The 15488-nt window shown below is 34.5% G+C and overlaps 1 protein-coding gene across 1 annotated transcript in view; it reads left to right on the forward strand.

Annotated features, from left to right (window-relative positions):
- METTL14 (methyltransferase 14, N6-adenosine-methyltransferase non-catalytic subunit) overlaps positions 1-14436 on the forward strand; it is a 32244-nt gene extending 17808 nt beyond the window's left edge. The window contains exons 8-11 of the mRNA XM_082462903.1: positions 3065-3157; positions 5871-5987; positions 7101-7311; positions 13121-14436. Coding sequence (XP_082319029.1) covers positions 3065-3157; positions 5871-5987; positions 7101-7311; positions 13121-13425 — 726 coding nt within the window. The 3' untranslated portion in view covers positions 13426-14436. The remainder of the gene's footprint in view (positions 1-3064; positions 3158-5870; positions 5988-7100; positions 7312-13120) is intronic.
- Positions 14437-15488: the final 1052 nt, after the last annotated feature.

Here is a 15488-nt window from a genome sequence, read left to right on the forward strand (position 1 = left end):
CAAATATTTATTGAGCACCACTTTGTACTAGGCAACTGGGTACTGGAGATTCAAAGATGAATAAGACTTAGTATTTGGCCTTAAGGGGCACACAGTTTAATGGGATAAAATAAACAATTACCTAAACAGTTAATTGCATTATCATATTGTTACTTCAATAATAGAGGACTGCATAAGGTGATCTGAGAAAAACTGACCAAGCTGAGGAAGCTGGGGGACATAAACAAAGAGGAGGTGACACATGAACAGTATGAATGGATAGATTAGCTGGAATTGGCCAGCTGAAGAAAAGAGTGGATTCGGGATTCCAAGCAGAAGGAACAGCAAGAGCAGAAGGGATGGAGGCAGAGAGACGGATGAGGGAGGTCTGTGTGTAGGTTGATGTTGGAACACAGATTGGGACTGTCTTGAGATGCTGTCTTCTTAGAAGCTTGGACTTGTCTTCTTAGAAGCTTAGCTTAATGCCTAAAGGCATTAAGGAGTCTTTGAAGGGCTTTAACCAGTTTAGTAAAATGGTCAGGTTAGTGTGTAGAGGAGGATGGACTAGGGAAAATGAAGTCTGGAGAGGGGAGAGCAGATAGAAGACCATTGCAGTAGTCTAGTTAGGAGATGAAGGGACCCTGATGTAGGGTGATGGTAATAAGAACAGAAAGGAGGTGATGAATTCAGTAATGTTTTGTAGATACTTATGGTGAGATCTAGTGATTGGGAAGAGGGGAAGAGTAAAGGATGACTCAGGAGTTTGAGTCTTTGGATAAATGGGTTGAGTTATCACCAGCTGAGAGAGTCAATTTAAGAAGAGTAACAGGATTAGAGGGATTAGATTATACTGAATGTGTTGATTTAGAGGTGTATGTGAGACATTCAAGTAGAGGTTGTAATTAGAGTATGAAACTTAAAAGACAGATCTGATCATCTCAAAATACAGATTTTAAAGGGTTAGCACAATAAACCTAGGAGAATAAATGAACTTGTCTTGAGATAGTGTCTCAATTAAGATACAGTGTGGCTTTACTGTAAATCCTCAGGAAACTTACATTTAAGAGGCACATTATAAAAGAGATGTGAAAAGAATGGGTCAAAGATGAATGAGGTGAACCAAGAGAGTATGAATGTCACGGAAACCAAGGGAATAGGGAATTTTGAGGAGGAGAGTGTGATCAGGAGCACTGAACACAGGAGAGGCAGGGAAGGGAAAGAACTGAAATTCTAGACTGCTGTTCCATAGAAAACTGCTTTGAATCCTTGCACGTCTTCTTCCGAGTTAATAATTGTTAACTATTGTTAATATTACTTACTTTTCAAGATGTAATAACTTCAGTGTTTCTTCCTTGAAGCTTTTCCTTTCAGCTTCAATACCTCTGGCAATTTTATTTATTTTACTTTTATTTTATTTTACTTTACAAGTTTTTCCTTTCCTCTAATAAGTGTAATCTGTGTTTATTGTTGAAACACAGAAAAGTATACAGTATATAGTATCCCCAAAACTTAAGGTTAAAGATGTAATGCTCTTGATATTTATCGCTGAGAAGTTTTCCAGATAGGTTGCACAAATTTACATTCCTTCTAGTAGTGTTTAAGAAATATCTATTTTACCATATCCTCATCAAAATTGATTAATAATATAAAACAATCTTTGTCAATTTAGTCAAAAGAAAATTGAAAAATTAATCTTATTATGTCTATGATTGGTGGTTAGGTTGAACTTTATTTTCTCTAGCCAATCTCTAAGGTTTGGTCAGTGAAGGTACAGGAGCTTCAATTATATATGATAAACTAACAGAGTTTTTGAAATAAAGGAATTCCATTTTATATGCATATTGAAAAGTTTTGTCTGGCCCCAGAGCCCTAAGCTCTTAACGTTTATGTGATAATACCTTAAAGAAAGTTCCAGTAGCTAATATAAATAAAGTATAAATAAGAAAAGCATTCGGGTTTCACAGGTATTCTTTTTCACATTAGAGAGTCAGTAGAGGCCAGTGTGTTTTGTTTAATTTTAAGAATATAAGCACTTTCTAAAAATACCAACATTTAGCATTTATAATTGTAATGTCAAGAGAGTAATTTGCTTAATGTTTTTCACTGATGTGTGCCATCACTTATCTTTAACTATACCATGTATAGACGTTTGTAGGAATACATGTGTGTGTATATTACATATTTATTTTAATTCATATTCCTATGAGAATATTAGATGAGATATCAAGACTTAAAGTCGGAAGTATAAAACTGAATAGGTTTATGCCTATTGTAATTTTTTTTCCATTATCACTGTCAAATAATGTTTTTTCACCTAGATAAATTATAGATGATGTGGTTATGATCCACTCGGGTAGAAGTTAAGATTTTCTTAATACATGAAACTAATAAATATTTGCTTGAACCGTTGTCTCTGGAACTTCTTAACTGTGACAGGAAGCTAAAAGAAAAGGAATACCATGTAAAATGGTTGCTTTTGTAGTCATTTATACAAATATATGGTATTTCCCCAATTTAGAGATTTAATTATTGCAGAACTTTTTTTTAAATTGACACACTTAACAAATACAAAGCAAACAATTATAGTCTATTGTTTGTGACATTTCAGACTTAGTCATTATACTGAAATGTGTATATTGATTTATTTTATTTAGAACTGTTCTACTGGAAACCAAGTCCTCCCCCAGACATTTGTGCTTATGTTTTAATTTTGCCCCATCTTTGGGGTAATTTAATCCCTTTTCAGTTTCTTTTTCTGTAAATGGTAACAGGTTGCTCTCAAGCCATAACTTATAAAATTCTGTAATTCTATAAATATGGTTTCCTGTAAACTCTTTCCATATAAAATCAAGTGTATGTATGTGCATGTGTGCATCTGTGTGTGTTGTCTTAATAGGGAATAAAAAACCAGAAGAACAAGTTTTAAGGATAAAATTTATTTTCCATTGTATTTCCTAATGAAAATTAGTACATTTAAAGAACACATTTGCTGTAAGTCCTGATACATCTCAATGGTTGTTCTTTTGGATTTAGGATGAATGGGAAACAAAATGCTTCTATGCAATATTGGTTTGATTTCTTACAGATCATGAAGTTGGAAATTGATGAGATTGCAGCACCTCGATCATTTATTTTTCTCTGGTGTGGTTCTGGGGAGGGATTGGACCTTGGAAGAGTGGTAAGATGGTGTTTTTTTAAGTGGTTTTTTAAATTCGTAAGAAAAAAATAACAATATGTTGCATAAGAAGTTTGAAGATTAATGTTATTTTGTCCTTTGTTTCTTAAACAGTACTAAAATATTCAGAAGAAAAAAATGTTTAAAAAAGAATGTGCAAAAGGCAGTACCCCTTAGTTAACTAGCATTAGGGGTGAATAAATCAAAATATGATTTATTACAACTGCAGGAAGAGAATAGTTTAGAGATTTGAAACTGAACTGCAGCAAAAGCAAGCCGCTTAGTGTCATTTACTGTTCATTATTAGTAGCTAAAAAGTATTCTTCTGAATAGCATTAACTCCTGAATTCCAAATGGAAGCCAAATCAAATTGGAAAAATAACAGCATCTGGAGCACACAGTTTGAATGAATGCATGAGAGTGAGAAGTTGTAACATCTCAATTTAAGTACCTTATATTTATTGTATTTCAGAACTTTTTTTGGTTTTTTGATTGGAGTATTTTGGATTTCTAAATGGAAACAAAATAATAAAGCTTTTTTATAATGGAAGCATTGCGGTTAGTTCTGGTCTCAATTCTGATGTCCAACAGTGAAACTTTGGGTAAAGAGATATTTACTCTTGTGTGTTTCAGTTACCTCACTTGTTACTGGATAATACTTTCCATTTTTAGGAAATATTACTTGATCTACTGCCTATGATCTCATTTAAATCCTGGTAATTTTAGGAGGTTTGACAGGTGAAGAATTTAAGTAGGATTATATTGAGATAAATTTGTTCTCAAACCCTGAAATTCTGCAATTGCTTTTGTATTCTTTGTATAAATAGCAAGTTTGAGACTGTTGGATAACATCATTGCTTCTGTCATTTATTAACTCCATGGTAAGACTGTAACTGTATATAGGGTATCTATTTTATTGCTGGCACCTCCCTAAGATGCTATAGAAAATCTAAGAAAATAGAGACATACTGTATGTTTTTATAGGTATATTGGTATTTACCTTTTTTAGCTCTAATGTCTGGCTTTGGGCTTTTCTCCCACCCCCCAAATTAGGTTGAAATTGATTAGGAGGTTTTATCTATTTGTTTATGCAGCAATTTATCATATTGGTGAAAGCAGATTTTGGCTCCAAATGATTACAAAAATAATACAGCATGATAAATACTCATGAGCTTGTGCTAAGTTGATTAGGGCATGTTGGATTTAGGCCGTTGTGATATTTAATGCAGTGCGAAACAGATATTTGGCAACAGGAACAGATACTGATCTTGAGTTTTGAGATTTTAAATTAAAAATCTAAGTTTCATTTTGTGGTGTATCTCAGTTTATACAGTAAGAGCATTCCTGGAAAGTGCATATATTTTATGCTCCACTACATCTCTATTTGTACTTGATCATAGTACCAACAATATTGTACTGCACAATTTACTTATTTCCCCCTACTTTGCTCTTAATCAACTAGGGGTAAGGACTATATCTTATTCATGTTTTTTTCCCCAGCAGCTAGCCAACACCTACATATGGTGGGCCTCAAAATGCCACTCTGAGTATTCACTTAGTATTTGTTATATGTTCATATATAACAGATTCTAGGACACTAAGGTTCAAATCTCTCTATTGTCTAGATTACATAAAGATGAAAGTAAAGTTTTACCCAATAAAGAAATATAAGAACAATTTAAAGTCTCTAAATTTTTGAGGTTTAGTATTAAATCATAAAAGTAACATTTTATAAGACTCTAATTTGGAAAGAAGTTATCAGTTAGAACATTTTCAACAGTTTTTAGCTTTGTCAGAGGATAGAAAGTTGAGGTGGAAGGAACAAAATTATCTTTTGTTCTTTTTCTGATTTTAAGACATTTTATTTCAAAATAACTTCAGTCTTACAGAAAAGTTCTAAAAATTATGCAACAATCCACATTTACCATTCACCCAGAAGCTCAAATGTTCACATTTACTTTTTTATTCTCCTCTCCCCCTCACTCTCTCTTTTACTCTTTTTCATTCTTTCCCTTTTTCCCTCCTCCATTTCAGAGTACATTCTAGACATAATGTCCCTTTCCCCCTAAGTGCTTCAGTTATATTTCTGAAAGATAAGGTCATTTTCTTATATAATAATAGTACAATTATTAGCATCATAAAATTAACACTGTTTTGATACTATTCTCAATAAGACAGTTTTTGCAGTTGTCCCACTTATAACATCTATATAGTAAAAATAATTTTCCTCTGGTCTTAGGATCACTCAGTGTCATCAGTTTTCATGTCTCTTCAATCTTCTTTTATCTGGAAGACTTTCTTAGTTTTTCTTATCTTTCATGACCTTAACATTTTGAAGAGTGTGGCCCATTTATTCAGAATTATCTTTTGAATTATTTTCTGATTAAAGAGGGACTGAGTTTTCTTATGATTTAAAACTTTCTATTGATGACAGTAGTAGGTAGTATTAAAGAATCAGAGTATTATGTAATCCTTTCTATGTTTTGATATCAACTGTATATTAATATTCAGAAGGTATATGTGTATTCTGTATAATGGCTGTATATTTAAAGACTAGTATTTCTTTTTTTCTATTTCTGCACAAAGACAAAATTACTGTGACACCTTGGAATTTAATGTCTCAAACCTCTAGGAAGTTTTTAATGCTGGTTGGTTATTTTAAGTATTGTTTATTTCTTTTAGCTAAGGATTTTTTAAAAAATTCTTTCATTTCTAGTGTTTACGCAAGTGGGGTTACAGAAGATGTGAAGATATTTGTTGGATTAAAACCAATAAAAACAATCCTGGGAAGACTAAGACTTTAGATCCAAAGGCTGTCTTCCAGAGAACAAAGGTATTGCCTTTACTGTTCTGTTTTCTTTATTTTCATTATTTTCTCTCAAGCTTTTCCAAGTGACTATATACTGTTTAATTAATTTTGGTGGAAAGGTCCTTCTCTTTGACTTGTACAAATGGCATTGAGCATTAAAGTAATACATCCAAGTTAATTTTAAAATATTTTATTCACTCAGATCAACCTATACTGTGCTGGAGAAGGTATTCCTGTATATCGTAAACTGCTGTAATTCTGAGTCAGATATGGGCTTTTAGTACTTCTGACCCTGAGATTTTTTTCCTTTCTCTATGCTCAGAGAAAAGAAATGGCAGCAAGACTCATAGCTGGCCAGCTTAGATGACTATTTCTTTCACCTTCCTCTCTTTTTTCTACCTGAACAAGAACCACTGAGAACCTCTGCTTCAGAGGACTGCCCAGCTAGTTATCAGAGTTTAACAGTTTGTCCTCCAGTCTTTCACTCTTCAGGGAGCCTCTGGTGGAGAGTCTTTTTAAAGTCTTTCCTGGACTAGAAATTCTGTTTGAAGGGAATCTTAGCCATCCTTGCTATTATTGGTTCATGGAGTCAAGTGAGATTAAATTTATTTAAATCATACTCTGTCATCCAGATTAAATAGAGGTCAAAAAACAAACAACAAAAAAGGAAATCGTTTGATTTTCACATTTACTTATGTTGAGTATTTATAAGTCTGTATCCATGCTTAAAGTCCTCTCCATATGAAAAGGCTTATACCTTATATATAGTTTTGATCTTGGGTCATGTGAGGCCCAGTATAACATCATTTTAAGATTCCAAGGTCAAGTGCCATGCCCATAACTGCTGAAGACAAGTTATTATCCAGGGTTGCATAGGAAAAGATTCTACGGTTGTTGACTCAGTTCTAAAATGTCATGTCCCCAGGTTTAATACTCTAATGTCTAGTTTCCCTGGCAGTCTTCTCAGATCCAGAGATCCAGGTTTTTCCTTTTGTGTTTTTGCCCATAGACATGTATCCCAAAGATTCAGAGAAATAAGGATTGTTTTGGAATTGGGGAACATCAGAAATGTAAAATGTTATGAAATATGACTGTTGATGAAAAGAGATTAATTGTTCTGCTCTTATTGTTATTTAGGAACATTGCCTTATGGGGATCAAAGGAACTGTTAAGCGTAGCACAGACGGGGACTTCATTCATGCTAATGTTGACATTGACTTGATTATCACAGAAGAACCTGAAATTGGCAATATAGAAAAGCCTGTAGAAATTTTTCATATAATTGAACATTTTTGTCTTGGTAGAAGACGCCTTCATTTATTTGGAAGAGATAGTACAATTCGACCAGGTAAGACCTCAGGAGGAAAAAAAAACTTTGATAGTTCCTTGGGATATAGATGTTAAGAAAGAGCACACAGTGTTATGTAAAATAAAATTCTTATATATTTGATTCCTCTTCTTGCTATACTTCAGATATGCTAAGCTCAGTCTTGTCTCAGTACTCATCCATGGACCTCTCTCCTATCATTCAAATACCTGATGGACCTTTTCTCACAACCCTGTCTAAATTAGCCAACTTGCCACTCCACTCCCTTCCTCCCACTGCTCTCTTTCCCTTTAATCTATTTTCTTTTTCTTCATAGCACTTATCGTTATCTGAATTATAGATTCATTTGGGCATATGTTTATAGTCAGTCTCTTTAGTATGCAGTCTCATAGAAAGCAAAGATTGTCTTTTTTTCTTTCTACCCAGCATTCAGGTTATTGAGTAAATATTGTGTTGAGTGAAGAAATGCATAAAGGACATTTGGTCCTGTCCAAAACATCTGTAAGATATTTGGTCCACACCAGAATGTCCTTGATATATGGCCCTGTCCAAAACCATTTGGCATGGACCAAATTTGCTCATGGATGTTTTGGATAGGGCTAAATTTCAAGTATCTTCTGGCATGAACCAAATGTCTTAACTGACTTTTTGGACAGGACTAAATGTCTGCTCATAAAATGATCCTGCAGAAAATAACCATACCTTTGTGAAATACAGATCTTGGCTTTATTAGAAACTAAAGTACCTGGCTTCTTTCCTTAAATGTATCATGATGTTGTTTCATCGAAATTTTAACACTTTACTAAATCGGTATAATGTGAATTTACTATTTTGAAAAAAAATGAGTAGAAAATAATAATCTATTATGGACTAGGATTTTCTTTTATAGAGGGCACAGCTTTTGTTTACAAAGTATTGTTGAAATAATAGTGCGTTCTGTTTCTTCTCAGGAAACATAGAAGTAACTTTTAAGAACATTGCATCGCTTCAGTCACAATATACAAAATCAACCTGTTTGGCCTTAACATGCTAGAAATGCTGTTTAAAGCTGAAAGGAAAAAAAAAAACAAAAAACTGAAATGAGCCAGGATCTTATTTGTCTTAAACAGTCTACATTTTATAAAAAGTAAAAATTCAAGAAGTTACAGTGGAATAATTGGCCTTAAAAGTACCTAAGAATTTAGAAGAAACTCTGATGTTCATTCTAAAAAAAAAGTAATCTTTAAAGTTGCCTTATGTATGTATGACGTAATCCACCACTCCTCTACCCCCTCCTCAGCCCCGTCAGCTATTTCTTTGTGAGTGTGCGTTGGTGAACACAATATCTTAAAAATATTTCAGTTGTAGAAACTGATGGCCTTAAATTTCATAAAATTGTGTAAAATGATAAGGAGAAAAGCAAAACTACATTCTCTTTACAAAGAAATATTTTGCATGTGAAATGTTTACTCTGGGGCTTGGCTTTAGAGAAAATGTTTCCTATATTTAAAAGTAAATTTTTGCTTCTGGCAGGTTGTTATTCAGTATTGTGTTGCTTAAGTTATCATTTTGTCATTGCTTTTTAGCTTAATATTGTGGTCAAATAACATATACCATAAGATTTCACTCGTTTGTAATTTGTTAAGATTTGCTTTTGACCCAATTTAGATAAATATTCTAAGTCTGATTGAAAAGAATGTAACAATATATTGTTTTTTTGATTGGTTGTAGTATTTGTTGTTGCTGTTTATATCAGCCATGTCTTTACTGATTTTTTTTTTAACTACTTATTCTATGAGAAAGGTATGTTAAAATCTATTAGGATTATGGGTTCGTGGTTTTGTTTAGTTGTTAGTTTATATCTGAGATTCTGTTAGGTGTATCTAAAAGGTAAAAATTTTTACGTCTTCCTAGTAGATTGACCCTCTTAGTATTATGAAATGTCCTTCTTTATCCAGTGTTTCTCAACTTTAAATTCTACTTCATCTGACATTATTATAGCTATTTCAGCTTCCTTTTGGTTTGTGTTTGCTTGGCATATTATTTCCAGCCTTCTACTTTCAATCTTCTGTATCCTTACATTTAAGGTGTATCTCTTGTGTGCAAACACATAGTTTTCATCCATTTTTTCTTTATCTTTTAATTGAATTGTTTAGTCAGTTTATATTTAATGTAATTTCTGATATATTTGGGCATAAATTACCATCTAACTGTTTGCTTTACATTGGTACCACCTGTTCTGTGTTCCCTTTTCTCCCGTTTCTTTTGGATTAAGTATTCTTGTATTATTCAATTTTTCTTTTTTTTAATTAGCTTGTTAGTTAGATATTGTTTTATTGTTCCTTCAGTGTTTATCTTGGAAATTGCAGCATGCATACTTGAATTATTCTAAATTAAAATAGTATATTGATTTTTAAAGGGTGGGAATGTTATGGTTTAAATGTAATCTTTTTAAAACAGTTTTTCTCTATATACATACAGTTCATGCATAAGTCACTACATACATAGTATATATACAGCTATAGAATGAGCTTTGAGTTGTTTAGACTTCCACTGAACATGTACATGAACATCTTGTTTGGAAGTTTTGTGGATGATTTTACTCTCTTATCAAAGTAAAATATTTTGGCAGCAGAGCTTGTGGTAAGCAAATGTTTCCTCTTCACTGGCTTAAAAGAAACATCACTAGATACTCGAGTGGTGTGTTTTTCAGAAAGTGTAGATGTCCATATATATTGAATATCAAGATTATGGCTCTAGTGTTTGAGGAAATAAGGAACAGATTTTTCTCTTCCATCATTAACCTGTTCTACCCAAAAACAGCTCCTGAATCTGGGAACAGTCTCCAGTGGCAACTGCTGTTTAAAGGAAGTAGAAAACTTTAAAGAAAAAGCAAAACTATTTGAAGAGTAAAAGCAACATCAAACAGATGGATATCTTTTAATAATTGAAAATTAGTGTAACAACATTAAAGATAACTTTGAAGAAGGAAAGAGATTCAATCTCACTACTTCCAAGAATTATTTTCATTTTTTTTACATAATACTTTCCACTCCTCTTGTGCATACACATTTTTATATAACTGTAGTCATCATTTTGTATTTTTCTCAATATTATGTCAAGTATATTTCTACATTTTAAATAATTAGTTATAATGCTTTTAATGGCCTTATAGCATTATTTTAATTAGTGTTTTTTTTATTAAACACGAGTAGAAGAACCTAAGGAGTAGAGAGAATAATTGTTACATACATTATAGGTATAAGCATAAGCAGCAACTAAAACAGAAATTTTGCTTGATGCCAATTTTTATTTATAACTATAACATAATGGGGGTTTTCTCCATCCATTTAGCTGTGGCCACTTTACCCACTTTAGATTATACATTATATCTTTCATATACAATCTACTTCTATCTGTATCTGTACCAGTTGAACAAAGTCTTATTGGTACAAATTTTATTTTTTGCTTCGAACTACTATCCAATTCTTTATCTTTGCCCATTCTTGCAAAAATTATTTTATTTTATTCTATTTATTTGGTTGCGCTGGGTCTTAGTTGTGGCAGGTGGGTTCCTTTGTTGTGGCTTGCCGGCTCCTTAGTTGTGGCAGGCGGGCTCCTTAGTTGTGGCTTGTGGGCTCCTTAGTTGTGGCATGTGAACTCTTAGTTGCGGCGTGCATGTGTGATCTAGTTCCCTGACTAGGGATCAAACCCAGGCCGCTTGCATTGGGAGTGCGGGATCTTAACGACTGTGCCACCAGGGAAGTCCCACAAAAATTATTTTAGTATTAGATTTAGTAAAACAAAATTAAGAAGGAATAGCTGCTTGGGGAAATTATAGGTAGTTGGAGGTTAACCATGTAAATAAATAGGAGCAATTGAGGGAAGTCTGTTCAAGGGGCCTTAATTTATTTGGGTTGAATCCTCAAATGCACTTCTTCCTCAAGGAGGTAGTCAAAGGTATATATCACATATACCATAGGAATACTCTTTACTGTTGCTTTAAAAGGTTTAAAAATTGCTATATGAGTCGTATATGCTGAAGCCAGGCTAATTTAAACTTACTTGGGTCTTAGTAATTCCTTTAGAAGTTGTAATAAAACGCTGTTGCAGTGAAGAATTTGTGGGTGGGAGGCGGAGTCCCTTGCAGTTTACTCTGTAAAGATTTACATGTCTTATTTATGTAAGAGGCAATATAGCATGAAAGAGGCAATATTAACTATTTTTATTAAATCTTTGAATTTTCTCCTTTCTTTCCTCTTGCTTGTGTGTTGTGTTCCACAACACAACATACATGCCAAAAAACAAACCAGAAGGGAGCAAGTAGAAGTCTCATAGATTCAGTTGTCAGTGAGACCACATAGGTGTGCAGTGTACTCTTTCATCTGATTAGGTACTTCTCTACTTATCAGGGTGGTATCTACTAGATGAGACATAAAAGGCACAATCTGATTTATCTGTCATTTTTTCTTCATATATTACAGATCTTAGTTATCTATGCACTGTTAGATACTGATGATTTTTTTAAATGCAGAACAAAATTTTGTACAAAAATGGCTACTATATTTTAGAATATGATCCTAGTAAAATATTTTGCATTTTATAGCATTTTATAATGGACCTAATATTCTAAGAAATAATCTTCACAATGATAGGGCAGAAATAGTGTGAACCTATGAAGAACCTGATTCTTAGAGATTCCTCGACCTGCCCTAATGAGCAAGAATCACCACACCCAGGGAACCTTGAAGCATGGTGTGTCTCTCAGGCATTTACAGTTAATTTGTAGTTCCTCCCATTCCAGATACAATGTAATCAAAAAGAAACCATCCTTATTATAAGCAGAGTTGTCCAGCAATGTAGTTGACCAAAATACCTTTTTAACCTATAGAAATGTAAAGTGCAATGGAAATTCTGAGAGAAAATTAATTTCATTTCATATAAGATATATATTTGACGTGGATGTTGAAGGAGGAATTTTCAGCAGGTTGACAGGATTGGAAAAGTAATAGGCACAGAGGTGGAGATCAGTACCCAAACAGTTAACTGTAGCAGTTCATTGTTTTTACTCCAGTGAAGGTGTCATGAAAAACATTAATGAGCAATGTGATTGGAAAGCTAGTTCATACCTCATTGTATAAGACTTCAGATTCCATGTTTACAAATTTGGGCTTTGTGGAAAGCCCAGAAGGTTGTGTAGGGAAGGAACATAGTTTAAGCTTTGCTTTAGGCTTTCCACTTTTAAAGGGAGGAGAGGTTGGGAGATCATTACAGTTTATATGTATGTCTGTTACATGTGTTAGGGGAATAGCCTAGTAGAAAAATAAAGACTAAAATTTAAGGGTGGCAATAGAAATGGAAAGATGGGAATGAATAGGAGCAGCATGGTCGTGGTTGAATTCCTGAGACCTATCAGCTGGGTTAGTATTGTGGTTAGGAAGAGTAGAGGCAAAAGTGAGTTTCAGGATGTTAATCAGAAAACTGTTGTATCATTTCTACAAGTAGGAAGGTGATATAAAATTTATTAAATTTTCACTAAGCCCAAACTCAGTATAGTGTGTAATATTTTTTTTTCTAAGTGCTGTTCTCACAGAATGTGAAATATGGATGGAGACAATGAAGAGGTTATATTATAAAAGTTACAGTCTAGGAGGAGAAACAGGATATATACATATGAACTCTTTACGACCATGATTAAATGCCATGTGTTCTGTAAAAAATATCAATATTGGGTGAGTGATTGGGACACCTTTAAGAATGCATTGGAGATTTGAAATAGCTCCTAAAGGATCAATAAGAGAGAATTGGAAAAATGAAAAAGAAAGGATAATCTCTTTTCCCTCCATTTCAGGCTGGCTTACAGTTGGACCAACTCTTACAAATAGCAACTACAATGCAGAAACGTATGCATCCTACTTCAGTACCCCGAATTCCTACTTGACTGGATGTACAGAAGAAATTGAGAGACTTCGACCAAAATCACCTCCTCCCAAATCTAAATCTGATCGGGGAGGCGGAGCTCCCAGAGGAGGAGGAAGAGGTGGGACTTCTGCTGGCCGCGGGCGAGAAAGAAATCGATCTAACTTCCGAGGAGAAAGAGGTGGTTTCAGGGGGGGCCGTGGAGGAGCACACAGAGGTGGCTTTCCACCTCGATAGTTTTTAGGACAGTAATCCTATTAATGCCCCTTCACCTTCTTTCTGATAGTTTGAATTTCAACTGGGAGACGTTGTTTAGAACTCTGTTCCAACTTGCACTTTGCTTTAGTTTCTTCAAGCTGCAGGAATATTTTAACCAACCTCCCTTGCAGTTGTCACTGTCTGGTTTTGTCCAGAATAAATGAGTCATCCTGTCTTTTGTCATGTGCATGTAACCGAACAGAATGGAACAACACAAATACTTTCACGTTCAGAGACAGAATTTATTCTGATAGATTTCAACTAATTACAAAGGCTTTTGCTTTTTAGAAATAAAGTGAGCAGTGAAAAAGACCCAATCTGGAGTATCATACTAGTGCTGACAGTAGTTGATAATGGGCATCCTGCCACTGCTGTCACAGCAAATGGGAAGCTGTTTGACAGACTTGATGGAATGGAGTTGGGACATGGTGAACTTCTCTTAGGCTTTTAATATTTTCTTGTTGAAACAATAGAAAGAGACTTCTTTTTTCTTTCTTTATGAAAAATCTTAAACTCATATAATTTGACCACAGAAGAAATTGAGAGACTTGGAACAAAATCACGTCCTCCCAAATCTAAATCTGACTGGGGAGGTGGAGCTCCCAGGGGTGGGAAAGGAAGAGGTAGAACCTAGTAGGCAGACATTACAAAGAGAAAAAAAAAAATACTCATTATAATCTCAGTTGTGCAGCTACTGATGACTGTTAACAATACTTCCTAAAAAACAAACAAGGACAAATATCCAAGTGCTAGAACTTTGGTATGGACTTGATCTTGGATTGACTTTCAAAGCAGTTTCATATTCCTTAACAAAATAAAAGAATTGGACGCAACAGAGACACCTGGTTATCAGGTACTTGGTTTAAACATTTTGGGGAATAAAGTACTTGGTGATGAGGAAATGACATGCATCTTTAAACTTGTTACGGAGAAAACTTAATGTAAAACCAATTACAGAAGACCCTCATCTTAAGAAGAGAGCTTGGAAAATGGAACTGCAGTTGCCTTTTAAGGGACTGGTTTCCCAGATCAGTTAGTTGTGTGAGACTTTACGTTGTCATTTCTCTTTCTGTACTGTAACCCATGTTTTAAATGAATTTGCTGAATGAAATAATGCCATTATTGTTCTTGATAAATCTATTTTTTATTTTGTGTATGATTTTTCTAATGAAACTTTAAACCTTTGAAATTTGGGAGTCTCTTTTCTGTGAGTGGAATTGTCGTTGTTACCAAATGCAAAAGGACTGACCTAAGATGAGACTATTCTCTTGGTCTGTGAGTAACCGTTGTGTGCTTTTCATTGGCTCATAAAATGAGGTTTTGTTATATCCATGAAAGACTCAGTTTGAAGATAAGGACTGAATTACAGAAATAGGCTTGAGATCTTTAAAAGCCTGATGAATTTAACTTGTTCAACCTGTTAGTGCTTTCTAGTACAGATAGCATTTGACTAACGCTTTTCTTTTCTTTTTTTTATAAATTTATTTATTTATTTATGGCTGTGTTGGGTCTTCGTTTCTGTGCGAGGGCTTTCTCTAGTTGTGGCAAGCGGGGGGCCACTCTTCATTGCAGTGTGCGGGCCTCTCACTATCGCGGCCTCTCCCATTGCGGAGCACAGGCTCCAGACGTGCAGGCTCAGTAGTTGCGGCTCACGGGCCCAGTCGCTCCGCGGCATGTGGAATCTTCCCAGACCAGGGCTCGAACCCGTGTCTCCTGCATTAGCAGGCAGATTCTCAACCACTGCGCCACCAGGGAAGCCCTAACGCTTTTCTTAATGTAGATATGATGTGGAACTGTTGGTTAGAATTTTTACTGAAATGATGGTACATATTCAACTTTAGTAATTAAAACTTACCTAGAGATAGAACTGTATTTGTCAGAGTTGACCTGGCAATGAAGAAGACAGAGATGCTGGTCTTGAGGCTGAACCAAGATGGCGGAGAAGAAGGACATGCTTTCACTCCCTCTTGTGAGAACACCAGAATCACAACTAGCTGCTGGACAATCATTGACAGGAAGACACTGGAACTCACCAAAAAAGA

This window comes from Balaenoptera physalus (genome assembly GCF_965194825.1).
Source record: "Balaenoptera physalus genome assembly, chromosome: 5".
Classification (NCBI taxonomy): domain Eukaryota; kingdom Metazoa; phylum Chordata; class Mammalia; order Artiodactyla; family Balaenopteridae; genus Balaenoptera; species Balaenoptera physalus.